The 11,518-nt window shown below is 59.5% G+C and overlaps 1 protein-coding gene across 4 annotated transcripts in view; it reads left to right on the top strand.

The window, feature by feature from the left end:
• The window catches only part of LOC140457003 (pyruvate carboxylase, mitochondrial-like), a 1,063,875-nt gene extending 1,052,948 nt beyond the window's left edge, over positions 1–10,927 (top strand). For all 4 annotated transcript variants that reach the window (XM_072550900.1, XM_072550899.1, XM_072550901.1 and 1 more), the window contains 2 exons: positions 318–458; positions 8,189–10,927. In XM_072550900.1, coding sequence (XP_072407001.1) covers positions 318–458; positions 8,189–8,437 — 390 coding nt within the window. In that variant the 3' untranslated portion in view covers positions 8,438–10,927. The remainder of the gene's footprint in view (positions 1–317; positions 459–8,188) is intronic.
• Positions 10,928–11,518: the final 591 nt, after the last annotated feature.

Consider the following 11,518-nt stretch of genomic DNA (forward strand, 5'->3'; position numbering starts at 1 on the left):
CGGAGGGATCTGGATCAAACGCAGTCAAATGGGACTGGGTTGGTTGTGACCACTGGGCAGCATGGAAAGGTTGGGCCGAAGGGCCTGATTCCAACGCTGTCGGCCTCTATGACTCTTTTAAAAAAAGGAAATGGGGTTGAAGTTGCGATCGTGGACAAAGATAAAGAGACTAGAGAGAGGGACAACGCAAAATTGGTGGAGAGATCGCCCCGTTAGGAGAGACAACAAGTCACATCTTGTCTGAGCACACGAGCCGCACACCCAGGGAAGTGCAGGATACTCGCAGCAGGTTGTTTGACGTGACCTTTCCTTCCCAGGTTGAGCTGGAGAGAGGGAAGACACTCCACATTAAAGCCCTTGCGCTGGGAGACCTGAACATGGCCGGGCAGAGGGAAGTGTTCTTTGAGATGAACGGTCAACTTCGCTCAGTGCTGGTCAAGGACACTCAGGCTATGAAGGTGAGTGGGCCGCGGGGTGGGGGGAGGGGGGTGGAATAGAGGCTCCGACACGCTCCTCTGAATGTCGGCGCTACTGCAGTTCAAACTGAGGGATGGAAGAACAGTGCCCCAAGTCTGGACGGTGGGGGGGCTCAGAGGGGAAAATGCAAGGGCTAGTGTTCCCATGGCCTTCTCGATGGAAGTGGTCGTGTGTTTGGAAGGGGCTGCCTGAGGATCTTTGGCGAATTTCTGCAGGGTAGTCGTGTCGGTGGTACACGCTGCTGCTACTGAGCGTCGGTGGTGGAGGGAGGGGGGTGTTGAAGGGGGGCTGCTTTGTCCTGGATGGCGTCGAGCTTCTCAAGAGTTGTTGGAGCTGCCCACGCCCCCCCCCCCATCCAGGAGCGAGTGGGGGGTATTCCCTCACCCTCCTGACCTGGTGATGGTGGACCGGTTCTGAGGAGGGGAGTTACTCCAGTATTCCCGGTTTCTGACCCGGTGTTGTCGCCTGAGTTAATGTGATGGGTCCAGTTGAACGTATGGTCAATGGTAAACCCCAGGATCTTGGTAAAAGGAAAACTAATTGCAGGGGACAACAGGGGATGAAGCTGATTGGTTACTGGAGAGGGAGAACCAACAGGATCCCAGTTAAATCCAATTTGAGATCGGCGATAGATACAGTTTTGTCGAAGCTAAAGCTTTCAGCAATATGGGATAAAGGCAGCTTTAGGGAGTATATACACAGATCAGTCATTGTCACATTGAGTAGGGGCTGGAGGGGGTTACAGAGATAGGGAGGGGGTGTAGGGGCTGGAGGGGTTACAGGGATAGGGAGGGGGTGTAAGGGCTGGAGGGGTTACAGGGATAGGGAGGGGGTGTAGGGGCTGGAGGGGTTACAGGGATAGGGAGGGGGTGTAGGGGCTGGAGGGGGTGACAGAGATAGGGAGGGGTGTAGGGGCTGGAGGGGGTGACAGGGATAGGGAGGGGGTGTAGGGGCTGGAGGGGGTGACAGAGATAGGGAGGGGGTGTAGGGACTGGAGGGGGTTACAGAGATAGGGAGGGGGTGTAGGGGCTGGAGGGGGTTACAGAGATAGGGAGGGGGTGTAGGGGCTGGAGGGGGTGACAGGGATAGGGAGGGGGTGTAGGGGCTGGAGGGGGTGACAGAGATAGGGAGGGGGTGTAGGGGCTGGAGGGGTTACAGGGATAGGGAGGGGGTGTAGGGGCTGGAGGGGGTTACAGAGATAGGGAGGGGGTGTAGGGGCTGGAGGGGTTACAGGGATAGGGAGGGGGTGTAGGGGCTGGAGGGGGTTACAGAGATAGGGAGGGGGTGTAGGTGCTGGAGGGGGTGACAGGGATAGGGAGGGGTGTAGGGACTGGAGGGGGTTACAGAGATAGGGAGGGGTGTAGGGACTGGAGGGGGTTACAGAGATAGGGAGGGGGTGTAGGGACTGGAGGGGGTTACAGAGATAGGGAGGGGGTGTAGGGGCTGGAGGGGGTGACAGGGATAGGGAGGGGGTGTAGGGGCTGGAGGGGGTTACAGAGACAGGGAGGGGGTGTAGGGGCTGGAGGGGTTACAGAGATAGGGACGGGGTGTAGGGGCTGGAGGGGGTTACAGAGACAGGGAGGGGGTGTAGGGGCTGGAGGGGGTTACAGAGATAGGGAGGGGTGTAGGGGCTGGAGGTGGTTACAGAGACAGGGAGGGGGTGTAGGGGCTGGAGGGGTTACAGAGATAGGGAGGGGGTGTAGGGGCTGGAGGGGGTTACAGAGATAGGGAGGGGGTGTAGGGGCTGGAGGGGGTTACAGAGATAGGGAGGGGGTGTAGGGGCTGGCGGGGTTACAGAGATAGGGAGGGGGTGTAGGGGCTGGAGGGGGTTACAGAGATAGGGAGGGGGTGTAGGGGCTGGAGGGGTTACAGAGATAGGGAGGGGGTGTAGGGGCTGGAGGGGTTACAGAGATAGGGAGGGGGTGTAGGGGCTGGAGGGGGTTACAGAGATAGGGAGGGGGTGTAGGGGATGGAGGGGTTACAGAGATAGGGAGGGGGTGTAGGGGCTGGCGGGGTTACAGAGATAGGGAGGGGGTGTAGGGGCTGGAGGGGGTTACAGAGATAGGGAGGGGGTGTAGGGGCTGGAGGGGTTACAGGGATAGGGAGGGGGTGTAGGGGCTGGAGGGAGTTACAGAGATAGGGAGGGGGTGTAGGGGCTGGAGGGGGTTACAGAGATAGGGAGGGGGTGTAGGGGCTGGAGGGGGTTACAGAGATAGGGAGGGGGTGTAGGGACTGGAGGGGGTTACAGAGATAGGGAGGGGGTGTAGGGACTGGAGGGGGTTACAGAGATAGGGAGGGGGTGTAGGGGCTGGAGGGGGTTACAGGGATAGGGAGGGGGTGTAGGGGCTGGAGGGGGTTACAGAGATAGGGAGGGGGTGTAGGGGCTGGAGGGGGTTACAGAGATAGGGAGGGGGTGTAGGGGCTGGAGGGGGTGACAGAGATAGGGAGGGGATGTAGGGGCTGGAGGTGGTTACAGAGATAGGGAGGGGGTGTAGGGGCTGGAGGGGGTTACAGGGATAGGGAGGGGGTGTAGGGGATGGAGGGAGTTACAAAGATAGGGAGGGGGTGTAGGGGCTGGAGGTGGTTACAGAGATAGGGAGGGGGTGTAGAGGCTGGAGGGGGTTACAGGGATAGGGAGGGGCTGTAGGGGTTACAGGGATAGGGAGGGGATGTAGGGGCTGGAGGGGGTTACAGAGACAGGGAGGGGGTGTAGGGGCTGGAGGGGGTGACAAAGATAGGGAGGGGGTGTAGGGGCTGGAGGGGTTACAGGGATAGGGAGGAGTGTAGGGACTGGAGGGGGTTACAGAGATAGGGAGGGGGTGTAGGGGCTGGAGGGGGTTACAGGGATAGGGAGGGGGTGTAGGGGCTGGAGGGGGTTACAGAGATAGGGAGGGGGTGTAGGGGCTGGAGGGGTTACAGGGATAGGGAGGGGGTGTATGGGCTGGAGGGGGTTACAGGGATAGGGAGGGGGTGTAGGGGCTGGAGGGGGTTACAGAGACAGGGAGGGGGTGTAGGGGCTGGAGGAGGTTACAGAGATAGGGAGGGGGTGTAGGGGCTGGAGGGGGGTTACAGAGATAGGGAGGGGGTGTAGGGGCGAGCGGGGGTTACAGAGATAGGGAGGGGTGTAGGGGCTGGAGGGGGTTACAGGGATAGGGAGGGGTGTAGGGGCTGGAGGGGTTACAGAGATAGGGAGGGGGTGTAGGGGCTGGAGGGGGTTACAGAGATAGGGAGGGGGTGTAGGGGCTGGAGGGGTTACAGGGATAGGGAGGGGGTGTAGGGGCTGGAGGGAGGTTACAGAGATAGGGAGGGGCTGTAGGGGCTGGAGGGGGTGACAGAGATAGGGAGGGGGTGTCGGGGCTGGAGGGAGGTTACAGAGATAGGGAGGGGGTGTAGGGGCTGGAGGGAGGTTACAGAGATAGGGAGGGGGTGTAGGGGCTGGAGGGGTTACAGAGATAGGGAGGGGGTGTAGGGGCTGGAGGGAGGTTACAGAGATAGGGAGGGGATGTAGGGGCTGGAGGGGTTACAGAGATAGGGAGGGGGTGTAGGGGCTGGAGGGGGTGACAGAGATAGGGAGGGGGTGTAGGGGCTGGAGGGAGGTTACAGAGATAGGGAGGGGGTGTAGGGGCTGGAGGGAGGTTACAGAGATAGGGAGGGGATGTAGGGGCTGGAGGGGGTTACAGAGATAGGGAGGGGGTGTAGGGGCTGGAGGGGGTTACAGAGATAGGGAGGGGGTGTAGGGGCCGGAGGGGGTTACAGAGATAGGGAGGGGGTGTAGGGGCTGGAGGGGGTTATAGGGATAGGGAGGGGGTGTAGGGTCTGGAGGGGGTGACAGAGATAGGGAGGGGGTGTAAGGGCTGGAGGGGGTTACAGAGATAGGGAGGGGGTGTCGGGCCTGGGGACATTAATAGAGATAAGGTTCTGAAAAGATTTGAAATGATGGCTAAAGAATTTCCAAGGGGGCGGGAGGATATGCAAATAATTGGCCGAATTCTGTTAGAATGATAGACTCAGTTAAAGGGGCTGAATGGCCTCCACCTGCCCCTATATTTGTCTTTGCAATGTTACAGTCGGTGAGAGCTCTCCCACTCACAGTGAGAAGCAGCCGCCTGTGAGTGGTTCTGGTGTACTGGGTCGGTTTCAGTGTGTGTTTTTCAGACAGTAATACCGTCCACAGACAGTGACATGAGGAGTGTTGAGGTGCTGGGGCTCGGAGCAAGGTTTAACCCTCAGGCACAAAGACAGACAAACAGCTCTCAGAGGGCACTCCCTTCCCCAGGGAACAGGAGCACCACTCTCCTGGAGCTTGGCTGCCACCTGGTGCCCAACCATGGGACAGGCAGTTCTCCCCTCGGAGGAAGTGCAGCGTCACTGTCTGCAGTCCAATGGGTCTCACTGGGGTCTGGAGTCCAGCTGGCAAAGTGAGAGAGTGCGCACTAAAACCACCATCAGAACAGCCCTCTCAGAGGGTCAGTGCTGAGGGAGTGCCGCACTATCAGAGGGTCAGTACTGAGGGAGTGCCGCACTGTCGGAGGGTCAGTACTGAGGGAGCGCCGCACTGACGGAGGGTCAGTACTGAGGGAGTGCCGCACTGACAGAGGGCCAGTACTGAGGGAGTGCCGCACAGTCAGAGGGTCAGTACTGAGGGAGCGCCTCAGTGTCAGAGGGTTGGTGCTGAGGGAGCGCCGCACTGTCGGAGTGTCAGTACTGAGGGAGTGCCGCACTGTCGGAGGGTCAGTACTGAGGGAGTGCCGCACTGTCGGAGGGTCAGTACTGAGGGAGCGCCGCACTGTCGGAGGGTCGGTGCTGAGGGAGCGCCGCACTGTCGGAGGGTCAGTACTGAGGGAGCGCCGCACTGTCGGAGGGTCAGTACTGAGGGAGTGCCGCACTGTCGGAGGGTCAGTACTGAGGGAGTGCCGCACTGTCGGAGGGTCAGTACTGAGGGAGTGCCGCACTGTCAGAGGGTCAGCACTGAGGGAGTGCCGCACTGTCGGAGGGTCAGTACTGAGGGAGTGCCGCATTGTCGGAGGGTCAGTGCTGAGGGAGTGCCGCACTGTCAGAGGGTCAGTACTGAGGGAGTGCCGCACTGTCGGAGGGTCAGTACTGAGGGAGTGCCGCACTGTCGGAGGGTCAGTACTGAGGGAGTGCCGCACTGTCGGAGGGTCAGTACTGAGGGAGCGCCGCACTGTCGGAGGGTCAGTACTGAGGGAGCGCCGCACTGTCGGAGGGTCAGTACTGAGGGAGCGCCGCACTGTCGGAGGGTCAGTACTGAGGGAGCGCCGCAGTGTCGGAGGGTCAGCACTGAGGGAGTGCCGAACTGTCGGAGGGTCAGTACTGAGGGAGCGCCGCACTGACGGAGGGTCAGTACTGCGGGAGTGCCGCACTGTCAGAGGGTCAGTACTGAGGGAGTGCCGCACTGTCGGAGGGTCAGTACTGAGGGAGCGCCTCAGTGTCGGAGGGTTGGTGCTGAGGGAGCGCCGCACTGTCGGAGTGTCAGTACTGAGGGAGCGCCGCACTGTCGGAGGGTCAGTACTGAGGGAGTGCCGCACTGTCGGAGGGTCAGTACTGAGGGAGCGCCGCACTGTCGGAGGGTCGGTGCTGAGGGAGCGCCGCACTGTCAGAGGGTCAGTACTGAGGGAGTGCCGCACTGTCGGAGGGTCAGTACTGAGGGAGTGCCGCACTGTCGGAGGGTCAGTACTGAGGGAGCGCCGCACTGACGGAGGGTCAGTACTGAGGGAGCGCCGCACTATCAGAGGGTCAGTACTGAGGGAGTGCCGCACTGTCGGAGGGTCAGTACTGAGGGAGCGCCGCACTGACGGAGGGTCAGTACTGAGGGAGTGCCGCACTGTCAGAGGGCCAGTACTGAGGGAGTGCCGCACAGTCAGAGGGTCAGTACTGAGGGAGCGCCTCAGTGTCGGAGGGTTGGTGCTGAGGGAGCGCCGCACTGTCGGAGTGTCAGTACTGAGGGAGCGCCGCACTGTCGGAGGGTCAGTACTGAGGGAGTGCCGCACTGTCGGAGGGTCAGTACTGAGGGAGCGCCGCACTGACGGAGGGTCAGTACTGAGGGAGTGCCGCACTGTCGGAGGGTCAGTGTTGAGGGAGTGCCGCACTGTCGGACGGTCAGTACTGAGGGAGTGCCGCACTGTCAGAGGGTCAGTGCTGAGGGAGCGCCGCACTGTCGGAGGGTCGGTGCTGAGGGAGCGCCGCACTGTCGGAGGGTCAGTGCTGAGGGAGCGCCGCACTGTCGGAGGGTCAGTACTGAGGGAGTGCCGCACTGTCGGAGGGTCAGTACTGAGGGAGCGCCGCACTGTCGGACCACTATGAGGGAGTACAGGAAATGTTTCCCAGACTGATCCCTGGGTTGGCAGGACTGAAGTATGAAGAGAGACTGGATCGGTTTCGGACTGTACTGACTGGGAAGTTTTAGACTAATGAGGAGAGGGATTCTCAGAGAAACCTATAAATGTCTTCACTCCGAGTGGACAGGCCAATGCAGGATGTTCCACTGGGGTTTGATAAATGGACACAATCTCATTCATCGCGAGTGGGAGGGGGAGAAAGGTCTTCTCTCCTGCGATTGTGAACCTTCGGAGTTCTCTTCCACAGACCGGTGTGGAATCTCCACCATTAAATTTATCATCGCCTGGGACACTGGAGACTCTGCTTCCCTCGAGGAATGGGAGGGCACAGGGATCAGGCGGAAAGTGGATCTTTTTTTTTTCGTTCTTTGGCCGAGCATTCATTGCTTGTCCCGAGAGAAAGAGGGGGTAGAATTGAGGCCACATTCTGACCAGGCGTGAATTTACAGCATGATGGGACAGGCTGGAGGGGCAGAATGGCCTCCAGCTGCCCCGAATGTCGGTGTTCCTAATGGCACCTGGGGATGACATTGTTAAAGTGGGGCGCGGAGGTGAGGGCAGTCAGAACACTAACCATTCTGCTTCCACTTTCTCTCTCCATCTCCCTTTCTCCCTCCCTCATCCACACACACCTTTTTTCTCACCTTCCCTCTCTGTCTCCCTCCCTCTCTCTCTGTTCCTCACCCCCCTCCCCCCTCTCTCCTATTCTGTCTCTCCCATTCCAATTCTCTCTTCTTGTCTGTCTGTCTCACTCTCCTGCCCGAATCTGCTCCATCTCTCTAACCCTTTCACCCCATCTCCCACTATCCTACACCACTCCATCTCTCTCTTTCCCTCTCTATCCGTCTCCCACTCTCTCTCTCTCTCTTTCCCTTTCTCTCTCACTCTGCCCTTCTTGGTCTCTCTCTCTCTCTCACTCTCTCTCCCCCCTTCTCTCTCTATTCCTCCTTCTCTCCATCCCTCACTCTCCATCCCTCTCTGTCCCTCTCCCCATCCCTCTCTCCTTCCCTTTCTCTCGCTCTGCCCATCTCTCTCTCTCCCTCCCTCTCCCCTCTCTCTCTCTATCCCTCCTTCTCCCCCTCCCTCTCCCCATCTCTCTCTCTCCCTCCCTCCCTCTCCCCCTCTCTCTCTCCCTCCCTCCCTCTCCCCCCCTCTCTCTCTCCCTCCCTCTCCCTCCCTCTCCCCATCTCTCTCTCTATCCCTCATTCTCCCCTCTCTCTCTCTCCCTCCCTCCCTCTCCCCCTCTCTCTATCCCTCCCTCTCCCCCTCTCTCTCTCTCCCTCCCTCCCTCTCCTCATCCCTGTCTTCTCCCTTTCTGTCTCTGTCTGGCCGTCCGTCGCCCTCCTGTCCCACAGGAGATGCACTTCCACCCGAAGGCGCTGAAGGATGTGAAGGGTCAGATCGGGGCTCCGATGCCGGGCAAGGTGCTGGATATTAAGGTGAAGGAGGGCAGCCGTATTGAGAAGGGGAAGCAGCTGTGTGTGCTCAGTGCCATGAAGATGGAGACAGTGGTGAACTCCCCCATGTCGGGCACCGTCAAGAAGATCTACGTCACCCGTGACATGCACCTCGAAGGCGATGACCTCATCCTGGAAATCGAGTAGGCCCTGACCCCTGACCTCCCTGATCTGACCTCTGACCTCCCTGCCCTGACCCCTGCCCTCTCTGACCTCCCTGCCCTGATCCGTGTCCTCTCTGACCGCCCCTGCCCTGACCCCTGCCCTCTCTGACCCCCCCTGCCCTGACCCCCTTCCTGTTTCATGCCCCCAACTGCCCAGCCCCACCCCACTCCATACATTTGCACCCCCCACCCCCCCCCCCACCCTCACATCTCCTCCTGTTCCTTGCCAACTCCTGTACTCAGACCATGAACAGGCCGACACTGTACAGTTTCTCTGTTGAACAGACCGACTCACAACAAGCAATGAGCCACTTGCCCTCAGTTCCAAACTGCAGGCACTACAGGGTGTTGGAACGGGACCCCCCCCCCCCCCCTCTCATATCGAGGTTTTTATAGGAATCATGTATCTCCCACCCCTGCCATTTTCATACAGCTCCCCCCCCGCACCCCCACCTCGATTTTCTCGGAGTCTGATACCCACGTACAGACCCCGAAGCACTCAGTGCCAAGTATCGGGAGATCGACTTAATTTGGAGCCTGTTCATTCACAGGGCGCGGGCATCACTGGCTGGGCCCAGCGCTTATCGCCCCGTCCCGAATTGCTCCCCTTGAAAAGGTGGGGGAGGGGGTGGTGAGCCGCCATCTTGACCGGCTGCAGCCCGTGAGACCCACAATGCCCTGAGGGAGGGAGTTCCAGGATTCTGACCCAGCGACACTGAAGGAACGGCCGATATATCCCCAAGGGGCTCAGAGGGGAAACTTCAGAGGGTGGGGCTGGTGTTCCCATGTATCAGCTGCCCCTGGCCCTTCCCGATGGAAGTGGCCGTGGGTTTGGAAGGTGCTGCCTTGAGGATCTTTGGGGAATTTCTGCAGCGCATCGTGCACACTGCTGCTACTGAGCGTCGGTGAGGGGGAGGGAGAGGGGGATGTTTCTGGATGTGGTGCCAATCCAATGGGGGGGGGGGGGCAGCTTTGTCCTGATTATGAGTCCATTCACTGACGGCAGAAAGATAACGAGGTTTGGAGCCCAGATACTCGATTTTGAAGATTAAGGAAGGAGAACATGCACTGGCTGATCTGAAGCCCCCCCCACCCCCAACCCCGTGAATGAGGGAGCTGGACGTGCTGATTAGACCCAGAATCCCAGACCCTGTTCAGGAAGGTCATTGTTGCTCACAGCTCGACACGAATCCTGACAGGACCTGGCTGTCAGGGAAAGGCTTGCCCTTCGTCCCGAGTCTAATCAGGCTCCAGACTAGCCCACCCCAGGGCAGGACGGAGTGGCAGGGGTGGGGGAGGTTTGGACGGGACGTGATGACCTCAAACCCCCCCCCACCCCCACCCCTTCTCAGCTCCCTGACCCTGACCTTTGACATTGCTCGGAGGATCAGGCAGCAGGCAGTGGGATCTGTACGGGATCCACCAATCCTGTGCGGTCCTATCCCACTCCTTATTGGTCTGGTCACTGACTGTCCACTCTGCCTGACTGATTTCCCATCATGCCTTATTGGTGCACTGAGAGAGGGTGTGCTTCCTCATGGGATGACCAATCCCAGACTTCCCAGATACCCCACTCCCTCTCAGATCGACACTGGATGGACGCCGGTCACTCTGGGAGTGGCTGGTCACTCTTCAGGTGGACACCGGTCACTCTGGGAATGACTGGTCACTCTCCAGTTGGACAATGGTCACTCTGTGAATGACTGGTCACTCTCTAGATGGGCAACAGTCTCTCTGGGAGTGGCTGGTCACTCTCTAGATGGACACTGGTGGCTGTGGGAGTGGGATGAAGGGGGGGGGGGATGGGTAAGGGAGGTGGTTGGAGTAGGAGGAGAATGGCACCAAGTGATGACAGTCTGACCATCTCCTGAACGTTGACCAGATGACCTCCCCCCCCCCCCCCCCACCCCACCCGAGACCACCATGGAAGCCCCCCCATTGCGTTTGGGGAACCTTCTTCCCCTTCCCTTCCTGCAAAACCGCTCCGGACCCTGCCTGAAGGAGGCCGAACCCTGTCCTGTCACGGCTCTGGAAGCTCCGTCGGGAATTCTGCGGGGAGGAGAGCGACCGATCCCGGCCGGAGATCCCTCCTCCTCCCGGGTCAGCTCACACACCTTGACCGAGTGAACGGGGTCACTCCCCTGGGACATGGCGTGCAGCGTAATGTCTCCCTACTCTCTCTGGAGCAGGAGAGGGAATTGGCCGTGACTAAGGCCCCTGTTCAGTGGGACAGGGCAGCGCGGACTCGGAAACCGACTGGTGATTGTTAACCTCCCCACTCTGGGGTCACAACCCCCGTGGAACATGTGCCTGCTATGTCAATGCCCCGATGACTGAACCTTGGCAAACGTCTGGGGGATATCGCTGCCTCCCCCCTCCGTGCCCACCTGTATTTCAGGTTCCCACCCGTTGTACGTTGGAAACCGAAAATGTTTAACAAACGGAGTTTAACAATAAATCAGCGACTCTCGGATGTCTGTCTGGTCCACCCTGTGGGCAGCTGGTTGGGGGGGAGGGGTGGAACAATCCACAATCAGGGTCAACAGATCCTTCTGCCCTCGAGGGGGGTGGCTTGCGACAGCCATGTCAGAGGGCAAGGAGGAGCCAATCGCATTGCCCGCACAGACCACAAAGGCACGACTGCGCAGGTAGGAGCAGCCATTCGGCCCATCGGGTATGCTGCACAATTCAGTCAGACTGGTGGCCTACCTTAAAGGCTTTACCCCCCACACCCTACACCTGCTACATCAGGTCGGTAGACCCTACCCCCCCCCCCCCCCCCCCCCCGCCAAACCCCGAAACTGATTCCACTCCTTCTTCATCATACTCAGTGATACAGCCGTACTCCAGTGAGAGAGAGACTGGTTGACCCATTCCCCACTCCAGACACACACATACAGTGGGGAAAGGGTGTACCATCTAACACAGACAGTGGGGAATGGGTGTACCATCTAACACACACACAGACAGTGGGGAATGGGTGTACCATCTAAGACACACAGAGTGGGGAATGGGTGTACCATCTAACACACACAGACAGTGGGGAATGGGTGTACCATCTAAC

The sequence above is a fragment of the Chiloscyllium punctatum genome, chromosome 31 (genome assembly GCF_047496795.1).
Source record: "Chiloscyllium punctatum isolate Juve2018m chromosome 31, sChiPun1.3, whole genome shotgun sequence".
Taxonomy (NCBI): domain Eukaryota; kingdom Metazoa; phylum Chordata; class Chondrichthyes; order Orectolobiformes; family Hemiscylliidae; genus Chiloscyllium; species Chiloscyllium punctatum.